The sequence below is a fragment of the Cryptotermes secundus genome, unplaced genomic scaffold (assembly GCF_002891405.2).
Source record: "Cryptotermes secundus unplaced genomic scaffold, Csec_1.0 scaffold304, whole genome shotgun sequence".
Taxonomy (NCBI): Eukaryota; Metazoa; Arthropoda; class Insecta; order Blattodea; family Kalotermitidae; genus Cryptotermes; species Cryptotermes secundus.
In genome coordinates, this window is record NW_019721521.1 from 204,782 (window position 1) to 217,065 (window position 12,284).

General features: G+C 36.5%; 2 protein-coding genes across 8 annotated transcripts in view; one reads left to right on the top strand and one right to left on the bottom strand.

Moving 5' to 3' along the window:
* Positions 1-135: 135 nt before the first annotated feature.
* LOC111875465 lies at positions 136-4,396 on the top strand. 3 transcript variants are annotated; one of them, XM_023871736.2, is made up of 5 exons: positions 136-375; positions 948-991; positions 2,414-2,529; positions 3,186-3,317; positions 4,262-4,396. In XM_023871736.2, exons 1-5 carry the CDS (start codon positions 365-367, stop codon positions 4,382-4,384), a joined length of 426 nt encoding a protein of 141 aa, XP_023727504.1. In that variant the 5' UTR covers positions 136-364; the 3' UTR covers positions 4,385-4,396. The 3 variants fall into 3 exon arrangements, 2 of the variants coding, with proteins under 2 accessions (XP_023727504.1, XP_023727505.1); XR_002844730.2 differs by lacking the exon at positions 948-991 and having other exon boundaries at positions 137-375; XM_023871737.2 differs by lacking the exon at positions 948-991 and having other exon boundaries at positions 140-292.
* Positions 4,397-7,361: 2,965 nt separating this feature from the next.
* LOC111875467 (transcription factor IIIB 90 kDa subunit) overlaps positions 7,362-12,284 on the bottom strand; it is a 98,992-nt gene continuing 94,069 nt past the window's right edge. For 4 of the 5 annotated variants that reach the window (XM_023871741.2, XM_023871742.2, XM_023871740.2 and 1 more), the window contains 2 exons: positions 10,458-10,657; positions 7,362-8,142 (listed from right to left, as the gene is read on the bottom strand). In XM_023871741.2, coding sequence (XP_023727509.1) covers positions 8,009-8,142; positions 10,458-10,657 — 334 coding nt within the window. In that variant the 3' untranslated portion in view covers positions 7,362-8,008. The remainder of the gene's footprint in view (positions 8,143-10,457; positions 10,658-12,284) is intronic. The other variant, XM_023871743.2, reaches the window with a different exon arrangement.

Here is a 12,284-nt window from a genome sequence, read left to right on the forward strand (position 1 = left end):
AAAAAAAAAAATCTTGTAGGATATAACTCCGAGTAGTCCCGCGAAAGCCCACCGATGTTTCGGAAGAACATGTTGCCTCGACAGGCCAAGCGAAAAACAAGCGTGAAACGTGAGCCAATCAGCTACAACGCGTACGGTTGGCTACACTGCTTGTTTGGGTTGTACAGATCGATGTGTTGTGGCGGTTTATATCAAGGACAGGCAATATCAATGAAGTTAGAATTTGAGAAGTGCTAGTGGTCATTTTTGTGTGAATTTGGCAATTGAGACGCTTTGAAAATGGGTGATAAATGTATGTGTTGTGCACATTAGGTGCCGCCATTACTGAATTGAACAATAGAAAGTGTTTATAAAGCGTGGGATAATGAATTGCAGGTGGTACAAAAAAATACGCCGAAAAAAATTGTTGATCATTGTGAATTCATGCTGTATTAACGAGCCCGGTTTTGTCATTTGTTGGTTTAGCAACGTGGCCGTTTAAAAAATTTGTATATAGCATACCTATAGCAGTTTTCTAGATACAGGTTATGTTAGTGTTAACCAATCGTAAATAATTACCATAGGAAATGAATATTTTCTGTCATAATTTCCTTCTGAAACTAATGTTATATATGCAGTTTTTATAGGATATGATGGCCAGTAACAGTAATTAAGTTAGCATGGTTAATGCTGTTGTCTTGTAACTTAAGATAAAGCCGATTTGATTAAGTGGTTGGTGTGACTAAATAAGTTAAGGGTTGAATTAATAACTGTAACTGAACCTCAGATTCATCTGTAGCTTATGTGGACACCATGCTGTATTCAAAATATTAAATAAGTTTTTATAATCTATACCATTTTGTTAGAATTATCCAATGCAATATCTATGATTTCTCATAAAAATTAACTCAGTTATCCATATTTTTGCTGCTTTTGTGGTTCACCTTTTCTCTTCTGTACCATCACAGTTCATCCCCGATTCATACAAATTCCTCTTCTAGAACTATCAAAGGTAACTTCTTTTAAAAGATGTAATTATTAAACTTTCTTGCATCCATAGTGACTCAAGTAATTATGTTTTTACACATGCCCAAAAATTCCATCCATGACCTTGGGTCCCAAACACACATGACAAACAAACATGATCCTAATCACTAAAGTAATATACTACTATAAAATAGCAAATTTCTACAAGAGGATTATGTAAGTACAAAATTCATTTGCACATAATCTGAAACTGATGGCTCACTCAGATAATGACCATACTGCTGTGCAAGAGGAAATTTTTATTTGCACTTACACAGTTACTAAGGTCATTAAGGTAAGCCAGTATGTCATGATCCTCACTTATTAATGTAAAGGACTACAAGATTTCATGTCTTTGAATTTTGCCCTAGCATGAGCACTGGAAATGTTTATTTGTCCAGTTTGTCAGCAGAGGCTCTAGAACTTTCTTGGGGTTGAGGGGAGGTTAATATGGTGAGTCATACTTCTAGTCCTGAGATGTGTGAATAATCTACGCTTGTACTGTTTCCTTCCCTTGACACCAGGGAAAGGGTTTTTATCTCTTAACAACTACAGGGCTTAAAAAAATTGCGGTGTGTCTCCAGTCCATACAAAAAAGAGGCAACTGGGGAAATTATCCTTGCTATAAATCTGTTTGAATGAGAAATCAGTAACTGTGCATAACTCCATACAGTACAAATGTTCTCTTTGGGGGAACAAAGATGTCTATTAGTCACTGAGAATTTTGTCCTATGGGTGAAACTTAACAATAAGAATCAATCCTAATGTGGCTGGACATACCCAAATAGATTTGATATGCGAATCTAATTAACTTAAGGCAGTGTTTCAAGCCCACTGGAGACAAAACAACCACACCAAGAACTCTAAGCAAACATTAATTTTCAAATGTTGTCTGGAGTGCTCTTCTTTCAGCAGTCTTCTTTAAACTCTTTTCTCTGTAATCCTCTAGAAATCACTTTTCCACAGAAAACATTTGATTATGTCCAGGACTACAACTCTAAAACCGAAACCATCATTATTGTAGTGAAAAAGTTGCCCTTTGCTACCACCATATCCATTACTCTTACCACATGGTCAGTCCATTTCCTGGATATATGACCCTCTTATCAATGTCCCAGGTTCTGCAGAGCCAGCCAGTTCCTGTAGTGAATCCTATCAGTGCACTAAAGGCCCCTTATTAATGATTAGTTGCTAGCCAATGATGTGGTAAAGTATAAAGTACTGTCATGTGGTAAATTTCAGTGGATGTAAATGAATTTTAGGAGACATCCCAACACATGCAGAGGAGGCATGCTCCAGCTTTCAAATTCAGTGAGCTTGGTGTAACTTTTATTTTAAATAATAAACACACTAAATCTGAACATTATATTAATGAGCTGATTCTTTTTATTTGTTTTTTTTTTTTCAGTGGATGTAAATGAATTTAGTACATTACTATTGAATGTGTCAGTGAAGCGGAAACTTTTTCCAGAGTTATGCTCAAAACATTTATCCAATACTTTGAAGATTCAAATAAATAATTTGGTATGTTATTTTTATTTATTGTATCAGTATATATTTTTATACTACATTTAGCACAAAATACCTAACGTGAATGTTATTTTAGAGAACAAAATTTGCCAAAACATTTGCTTAACATAATAATAATTTAGCTTCCTAGATTGCCTTTACAGAGTTGTGAAGTGTCACTACAAGCCACTATATTTTGAAGTATTCTTTTGTTAAAGGAAAGGAAAAAACATAATGAACATTCAAACCTGCAAAAAGAAAATACATTTGAAGAAATGATTGTCAGAACAACATGAGAAGGAATAGCAGCACCCAGTGCTGTTATTACATCATAGAAATCTTTCCATGTCACATCACATGTATTTTTAGTTCTAGGGTTACTTAAGGCACTGTTTTCTGGTATTTAAGAGGACTGCATTAAAGAAGTTTATTAATAGGAAGGTTCTGTCATTTGTTCTCAGTCAAACTGTTTCATCTTCCTGATGGCCAGAAGAATGTAATCATATAAACTGGGCTTCTTTAGGCATATAAGCTTTAGGTTGAATAAACTGTGGGGAAGGCAATTGTAATAAAATTTTGAGCAAAAAATGTTTAAAGTGGTAGGTACAGAAATAAATTAAAATATAAAAAAGCAATGGTAGTACTTGTGTATGTATTTTCTGCTGTTATAGAAATCTGCAACTGTGGAGCTAAACAATTCTGAATGTACGAGTAGTAATGACAATTGGTGTATCTCAAAGAATATTAAAGAGGAGATTGCAAAATCAGTACATAACATTCATTTACTGGATATTTCAAACAAGGTATGCAACAGGAATAGAATAAGGTTTATGGATTCACATTGTATAACAGGACAAGATGTGGTTTTCTCCAGATAGCAGCTTCATTACTCTTGTTGAGAAAGACTCTTTCGAGACTATGTTAGGAACATTTCAGTGGTTTCGTGTGAGGATCACAGTGACATACCTTCTGCAGTCATTTATAAAAGTATAAGAGCCTCTGTTATGCAGATTTCTTCAAACTGCATATAATACCAATTTTAAGTTAATGTTTATGAGTATGCCAAAGAAAACACCAATTAAAGGGCATGCAAAAAGCAGTATTTCTGGGATAATGTGTGCCAGTGGAAGAACAAAGGACAATTACTAGATGCAAGTTCTGCTGGAGGAAATATGATGTGGCCGTACAGTGTGCTGCACAGAAGAGAGTTAGGTTTATGAAGAAGAGTTGTACCTAATAATTTTATCCAAATGAGGTAAGGTGGCAGTTGTGGCCATTTTAAGACATTTTGTTTGACTGATATAAAATGAACGGAAGAAGCTACTCCACAGGCTAAATGAAGTTTTTGGAAAATTCTTGTTGAACTACACATTTCAAAAAGAATCTGCTTGTTCTGAAAGAAGCCATCAGTGTTAATGGATTAAGGATTATTATACTGGTTGTTTTTATATAATTTGTTACATTTTTGTTTGACTGTAACATTGGAAGATGTATATCTAAAGGTACGGTAAGAGCCTGGCTATCCAAGTTGCGCTTGAATTTAAAATTAAAGCTCTTATTTACCAGTAAATGCATTATACAAAATTAATTCTCTTGTAAACTTAGATGAAATCTTGGCAGCTGAAAGTGTTCTTAGTAAAATACCTTGGATTTGTAAGACTTGAAGTTTTGATTTGATTCCAAAGCTCTGATGACATTTCATCATTCAGAAGTAGTGTATATGTGTGGGATTGTTTTTTATTTACAGGCAGAGGACATACTGGAAGAGACAAGGGGTATAAAACGTGTGCTGGATCAGTTTCAGAAAGAGAAAACTTGTGAAATGGACATATACTTAAGAATGTTTAGCAAAGATTATAAAAATACATAACATAAAAATATTGAACCAAATGCACGAAGAGCAAGGAAGTTAGCCTGTGAAGCAATCAATTTTAAGAACAGACATTTCAGAGTTTAACTATGAAGAAATAAGACTCATTTGTATTATGCATATTAACGTAAACTTTTAATAAAAATAAATTTATTACTTTTATATGAAAAGTATTTTATTTCATTTCCAGGACCTCTCACTTGTAATATTCCGGAGGAAATTGTATTGTGTGTATTTGCCATATAAATACAGTGTACTTTGGTGTACACAGAGTCATCTGTAACAATAATGAATTACAAATAATATCTTATGTAATTACAGAAGAAGGTTGTTTTCTAGAATAATTTAATAAACAGTCCACTACAGTAGGTCTAGTTTGTTTTGTGATTTCAGCTGCATTGAAATTTATAATTGCTGGCTTCAGACACAAGAGAATACCAATTTTCATGACAGAAGTTTGTTTTCCAGTGTCTGACAACTATAAAATAAGGGCCAATTTATTTGAAATGCTGGCACACTTTTTATCTTCCTCTCACTCCCACTTTGGAGGATGGGGCTAATTACTCAGTTTCAATGATCATTTTTTACAGACTGTAGGACTCCTTGGATGGGTGATCACTTTCATAAATAAATACAGGGTTACTACAAATGACTCAATCCATTTCAAAACACTATATTGGTCGCCTCATGCTTTTCCATTTACACAGACAACCAGTATCCTTAAACTGCCGATACCAATGCAGAATGCTCTGTTTACATGGTGTTTCTTTTCTGTGCTCTGCTCTGAGTGCACGCTGCACTGCAATAACAGACTAACATCTCACATATTCCAACACACAGAAACTCTTTTCCAGCTTCCATCGCGATTTTATGAGGCACTGCATTCATGCTGCCAACTGGTGTATCACGATGCAAACTTGGCGAGTTTGCGATTCTTTTCACATATCAATCATATTTGTAGGTTTATTACTTTGGAAAATATAGTGTTTTGAAATGGAATGAATCAGTTGTAGTAACCCTGTATATTCAGTGGACCATACACTGTCACCCAAGCACAGCATGGTGTGTCTACATTCCAAGGTTTGTCCATAACACAAACACTGCAGAGTTCTATCTTCTGGAATATCATGCCATGTAATCTGTGAAAAGTCCACTGTGGAAAATCGATCACCTTGACATTCAGGCTTGAAGAGAAAGACAATCAAGAAACCAGCATGAAGTAGGCAGCAAGCAGAGCTCTGAATCCTGCTGGTTTCTTGCTTGGCTTACTCTTCAAGCCTGATGATGGTGGTGACATGTTCTTCCCAAAGTCAAATTTACAACAAATAAACATAAAAGGGCCCAAATGAAACTCACCAAACCAAAGCAACATGAGCACAAACAACCTAATGCATTGGTTGTAGCAAATTTCATGGCTCCACATCAGTTTGCAACACCCTTGCAAACATATGTATTCTCAAGTACATTTAGGAATACAGTGGTTACAAATCAGTTCCTATTCCAGCAAATTTGGTGCCAGAGGTGACAATCACAGATCGCAAGTGTGAGCCAATGCTGACATATTGACAGAAGCACAAATATGGTGACATCATAATACAAGATCCATACAGATTACACATGAATAAGAGCGGCTGTAGCCTAATATAACATCTACCTACCCTAACCTATTCAAAATGGAACAAACTGTATTTAATGTGGCATAACACAACATTAACAGATCAAAAAAAACTCAAATGTGTGTCCACAGACTGCAAAGGAGAAGTCAACTGAGCAACCAACAATACATCATCCTACATGATCCTTAGTTCATAGTAGACCCACTTCCAATACAGCCTACCAATGGATGCTGCATTTGCAATCATAGCAGCGTTCATCCAGCGACACCCAGATGCTGAAACATCAAGAACTGGATGTCTAATATGATTAGGTAAATTGAAGTTAGCTCTTTCAAAGGGACCCAACAGAGTAGATGTCTCCACCCTCACCTGAGGATGGACACAGGTCCAGTGTCCAAAAAGTTGTGTTTTCTAGTTTTTAGAATACAAGACACTGGACAGAACCTGAAAAATAATTCTGAATATGATTAGGGACACAACAAAGATGTCAAACCCATGTCTCATATAAAACTGACACTAGTGCCAATCCCACCCCTGAAAGTGGCATTACAGATTTCAGAGATGTGTTTAATGGCAAATAACAATGTAAACAGAAAGAGAGTTTAACTCCTTTACTTTAAAACCATACTTTATCTAGCTCTTGGTTGCTATATCCTATCACTGTTTATACAACAAAATATTTCAATGTTGAATAAATGTTATATTCAGTATGTATTTATTTACAATTTAAAGAAATGGGGCATGGAATGCCAGTTTAAAGCACACAGTATGGTTAGGCCATGATCTATAAAATAAAAAGTTATGCCTAAAGAAAGCCTAAAAAATTGTGGGTTGGAAATAAAGCATTAGTGAGAATGCACATCGTTGCTATTACTAAAAAAAATACCAGAACACGAATTTCATCTTCAAATATAAGTTTTGTGTTTTTCTTACAAAAAGGTCAAATTTTGGCAGAATCATAAGCAGCCAAAATATTTGATATATTCATGATTCATTTAATTTTTCTGTATTACCTGTAATGGTTATGTAGTTTTAAATAAGATATTAAGTACAGTAGCTCGGAAGGAAATGACTGTAGCTTATTTTAAAGCATCTCAATACTCAACTGGAAGACTAGAGAAAGTCATGAAAATGCTCAGTTAAGACAGCCAAAAGTTAAACCACATACCTCTAGAAATGAAGGAGTGCTAATCAGACCATAACTTACATTAAAATATCACAAAAACAAAACATGGAAGATCATTTTGAAATACTTTTAGTACTCACCACATGCTTTTCCTTTCCCAAACAAACCTACTTCTAAATGAAACACACAGCAGGAGGAGAGCAACCTCTTACTAAAAAAAATAAATAACCAAAAATACAGTTAACTTCCTACCATATATTTCCTGATACAGTGAACCACATTAGAACAGTACAAATTGTATAAATTGACATTTATATAACCACCAACTATGATATCAAATGAACAATTAAACCTTGTAATTTTAAATTCCAAATATGTAATAAAACATTACAAATGCAAGCTAAACTAAACAGAGGAAAATTGACATATAACAAAATGACATAAAATAACTGCATTGTACAAGGATTTCCTGTCTTTTTAAAGCTCACTTTTTATGTTGAAAGAGTCAACACTTTTGACAGGCTTATAATGAGAACATTCATATCACTGTTCTGAAAATATGCAAAATCAAAAATATGAATTAATGTTGGCACTCCAAACATACAGTGGAATATAATACAGAAAATAATGTACAAGTCCTTATTTGTAGATCCAGTCTGTTAATAAAATTTGCACATGCACTGTACACATTAATTAACACCCCATTAGCTCCTTTTAACACAAAATGTTTCTGTGATGTTCGCAAAGAAACCAATTTTTACATGCTGCTAATGCACTCTTGAGTATGCTCACATTCTTCTTCAGCAGAAATGAAAATGAATGTGGAAAGGTGATTTCCTGCCTGCATTAGGAATCTTGACAAACACTGTTAACAGAAATAACTTAATATTCATCATATTCATAACCACCATAATAATCATCATCCTCTCTATGATGATTCAGCATCTGTGTCAAAGACATTTGATCATTCTGTTCATGTTCCACTTCATGCTCATCCTCAAATTCATCAGCATCATCTACAACAAAAGAACAAAGAATGCAATGATATTAATGCAAGGATTCCTAATTGACTCAATATGGTCCCACCCAGCACTTTCTAAAAACATGTTTGCTAGTATTCTCACACTCAGGTTCAGCCCCAAGGTTAAAACACATAATTCACCAGCAGATGTGTTAACTATTGATAATATTAATTTGCAGCATCCTGTTGCAGTGTGTAGATCTGACTTTGTGTTCCACAGAAAGCAAAGTCAAATTAACTACTGTATTGATACTTGCTACTATAAAACAACTATTTTCTGACATGCACACTGATGTGCACCAGCTGAAAAAAAGGCCCTGATCCCAACTGAGGAGTTTCATGGGTTTCCTTAGTCCCTCCAGGCAGAAACTAGAAGAGTGCTTCAAATTTGGCCATGGCTGTTTCCTTCCTTATCCTTTCCAGTTCCTTATAATGAACTTACCACTTCAAGTTAAAAAGAATGAACTGTTGATAGCATCAGTAAACAAATCTTAAAGTAAATAAAACAAAACAAATTTCAAATTTATATTTTATACGTACATATATAGGGGTTGGACAACATAATGGAAACACTATAGATACTGTATATATTTCTCTATCAGTATGATCGTGGACCACCTTTTGCCCTCATTACAGCAGCAGTCCTTGGAATGAACTTGTAAAAGTTTGAACAGCCTCTATTGGAATTTTATTCCATCTTTCTTGAAGAACATCTTCAAGCTGCTTTAGAGATGTTGGGGGTTGGAATTTGTTCCTCACTCTAATCTCCAAAACTGACTAGAGTGGTTCAATAATGTTCAAATCTGGTGACTGTGCTGGCCAGGGAAGATGCTGAAGTTCACCTTCATGCTCTTCAAACCATGCCTGAACAGTTCCAGCCATGTGCATGGGGGCATTGTTATCTTGGACAACTGCATCATTGTTCAGAAATAATGTCTGGATCATGGGATGCACCTGATTACCCAACCTGTCCATGTATTCCCTTGCAGAAATTCGGCCATGATGGTAATAATTGGGGGAAAAGAATACTGAACCACGATATTTTTGCCCAAAGTATCACATAACCTCCCCATATTTAGAGGTTGGAACAGGTATTCCATATTGTAAGCTTCCTTGGGAGTTCTACATACATAAACTATTCCTGATGTAGGGAATAGCAGGAAGGATGACTCATTTGACCATGCCACTTGCGTGGTTCCAGTTGTCTTATGTCCAGGTTTCAGGGTCATGACACCAGTGTTTACACATCTGAGCATTACGTTCAGTAATCAGAGATTAAGCAATTGTAGCCTTACTGTGGATGTTGGATCTGTGAACCTCATGTTGGACAGTTTTTGTGGAAACACTTCAAGGTGAATACTCAGTTCTGCTGTCACCTGTGCTGCAGTAATTCTGTAATTTTTCAAAACAATCCTTCTCACTGTTGATTTCTCCCACTGTTCCTCTTTGCTGATGTTGTCTTCCCACTGATTCAGGTATGCTGACATAATCTCAGAAACTGTACATCTTGATACATCTAATGAAGTGGCAGTTTTTGTCATAGATGCTCCAGCTAAATGTGTATCAATGATCGGTCCTCTTCCAAGTCAGACAAGTCTACCATTTTCCGATGTGTTCACACAGACTGTCACTCAACACAATCACTAATGCCCTGTCATGAGCACTACAGAGTGTAAACAAACAGAAGAAGGGGACACACACACGTACAGACACACAAAGAAGACCAACACTTGCTGCTCTGTTGTTATATATGTGAGGAAACAACTATGAATAGGAGAAGAAGATTGCAGCAATAAACAGCCATGGTAGGTATAATCAATACTGCAGCATACATCTTTGGTGCATATTGTTGCTCTGTGAACTTCAGTAAAGTAAATGTGTCCTGTGCCTAATTAGTTAAGCAGTATGCCACGAAGACATCAGCATAAATCTTTCCAGAACTTTCAACATATATCCAGATGAGCATACTTTCTGGTTGCAAGAAAGAAATATGCATTTGAATTAAAATCCAGTCCATAGTAATCAGACACAGGCACTATTACAATACAGTGTAATAGTGAACTTAGTTAAACCTGAATTTCACAAAAGTCAGTTTTCTTTTATTGAATGTATGCACAAGTTCCAAGTTTGTTAAGATCATAAAGCACAAATGTTATTATCTTTTGTGACACTTATATGCAGTGTTGTTTACGATGCAATCTTACCAGTATTTATAATAAAAGAGCCCCCATCCCTGTCATATTATACTCGTATAGCTTTGTGCGAACATGGACATTAACATTTTTAAACAATGATAACATGTGAAATCACCTAGTTCAGGTTCAGGGGCCAGTTCTGTCCTTTCTGCTACTGCCTGCTGAGGTTCTTCTGCTGTCATGGCAGCTATAGGAGAATCCTGACCTGTTATAACCTTGTTTTTGCGGATCACACCATCAGTCCTGGGTGCAGCTCGAGCTGTCTTTGGTTTCTGTACTGGATTATCCAGTCTATCCAGTGTCATGTCAGTTCTTCTAGAAAAGTACACAGAAAAATAAAACATTGAATTTACATAGAATTCCAGTCCTATTCATAGTTAAAACCATTTTTAACACACCAGTTGGTAACTAAAATACAATGTTTTGTACTTCAGCAAGCAGAAAATTGAAAGCTAATGTGTGACAATAAGAAAGAAATGTTTTACGAAAAAATTAGCCTAAAGAAAACAACAATTTTAAAATGTTTTTTGCTCTAGCCCTTCCAGTACATGTTACTTACTCACTTCACCTACTGTTTACTTCATCTGCAGCTGCAATTTACTTGCATGCAGCATAAATATAGGTTATTTTAAGGAGACAGGTATCAGCCTAGAAACACAGTGTAGGAGACACATACATACGGTGCCACACACCACAAATTAGGTTTAAGCTATGGCATTTACATCTTAAGTTTAGAAGTGACAGATGCAGCAAGATAATTTGCACATATTTACTTGCAGAATGGGAACCATAAACGGAGAAATTACAAGAGTGAAACTTTTTTAACAAAACTTAATACAGGAGAAATTAATATGTCTTTGTGTATGATAATATATCATGAACTTGTGAATAAATTTGAAACATAACAGTTTCAACAGAACATTCTGAACATGATTGCACTGTTTTCTTTTATGTTATTTTAGTGTGAGATGCATAAAGTAAATGCATTATGGGGAGGTCCTGTCTAGTTTGCCCACGTCCATGTTTTACCTCTGGTATTATTCCCTAATGAAATTTGATTACATTTGGTAATGGGAGTCTACTAAACATTGCTATGTGAATTTTATTTTGGTCTATTTCAGACCAACATAAAGCTTACAAAAAACTTAATCAGTTTTCCAAAAATGAGCTCATATCATTGTGCAATTTACTGGCTTCACAAAAACAGATTTGTAATGCCAAATAAACTCACATTAAGGGACACATTTCAGAAATCTAAATGTACAGTCCTTGGGATACTACTGTGGGGCTCTCTTGATGTGTCTTTGTCATTACTCCTATGACAACCCACTTCTTCGGAACAGTCTGTTGGCCCTGAAAAGGACCGTGGCTGCTGAGATGCTTGATTGGAGAGGTAGCGCGGCACACGCCATAAGGAGAAAGGCTAGTTACGGTGAATGGCTGGTGAAAGGCTAGTCGTGAGCGCGGTCGTAGGAGTCATGAGGCAGTGGCTACGCCAGATGCCCAGTGAGTCGGACCATAACACGACCACCGGCGAGTCCAGGCGCGGTGCCCCAGTGAGTCGGGTGTGAGAGCGCTGGAGGGCCGAGGCAGTCGTGCCTGGCGCAGCCTGCCGATGTCTCCGAAGACCGAGCGCTGGCGACGAAGCCTGCTGGCTTAAGTTGCTTGCTGTGTGGTTTGATCGTAGACTGCAGTCGGACTGAACAACTCGGCATTGGAGTCGCTCCTTTTTATACCCTGGTCGGTGGGGCGGAGCCAAACTCGAAAGTGAGGAGGAAGAATTGATTGGCTAGCGCACGCAATGGTGCAGACGCGGGCTAGCGCCGAGCGTAGTATAAATGCGATCGTTTGAAGCAATCTGATTGGTTAGCGCGCGTGATGGTGAAAAGTGATGTGAAGAGCGAGCGTTGCAGAAATGTGTGATAATGTGGGATGTTCCCAC

Coding starts and splice junctions, on each gene's coding strand:
- LOC111875465 (XM_023871736.2), top strand. Junction 992..2,413: donor CTCTTCTAGAACTATCAAAG/GTAACTTCTTTT, acceptor TTTTTTTTTCAG/TGGATGTAAATGAATTTAGT. Junction 2,530..3,185: donor AGATTCAAATAAATAATTTG/GTATGTTATTTT, acceptor CTGCTGTTATAG/AAATCTGCAACTGTGGAGCT.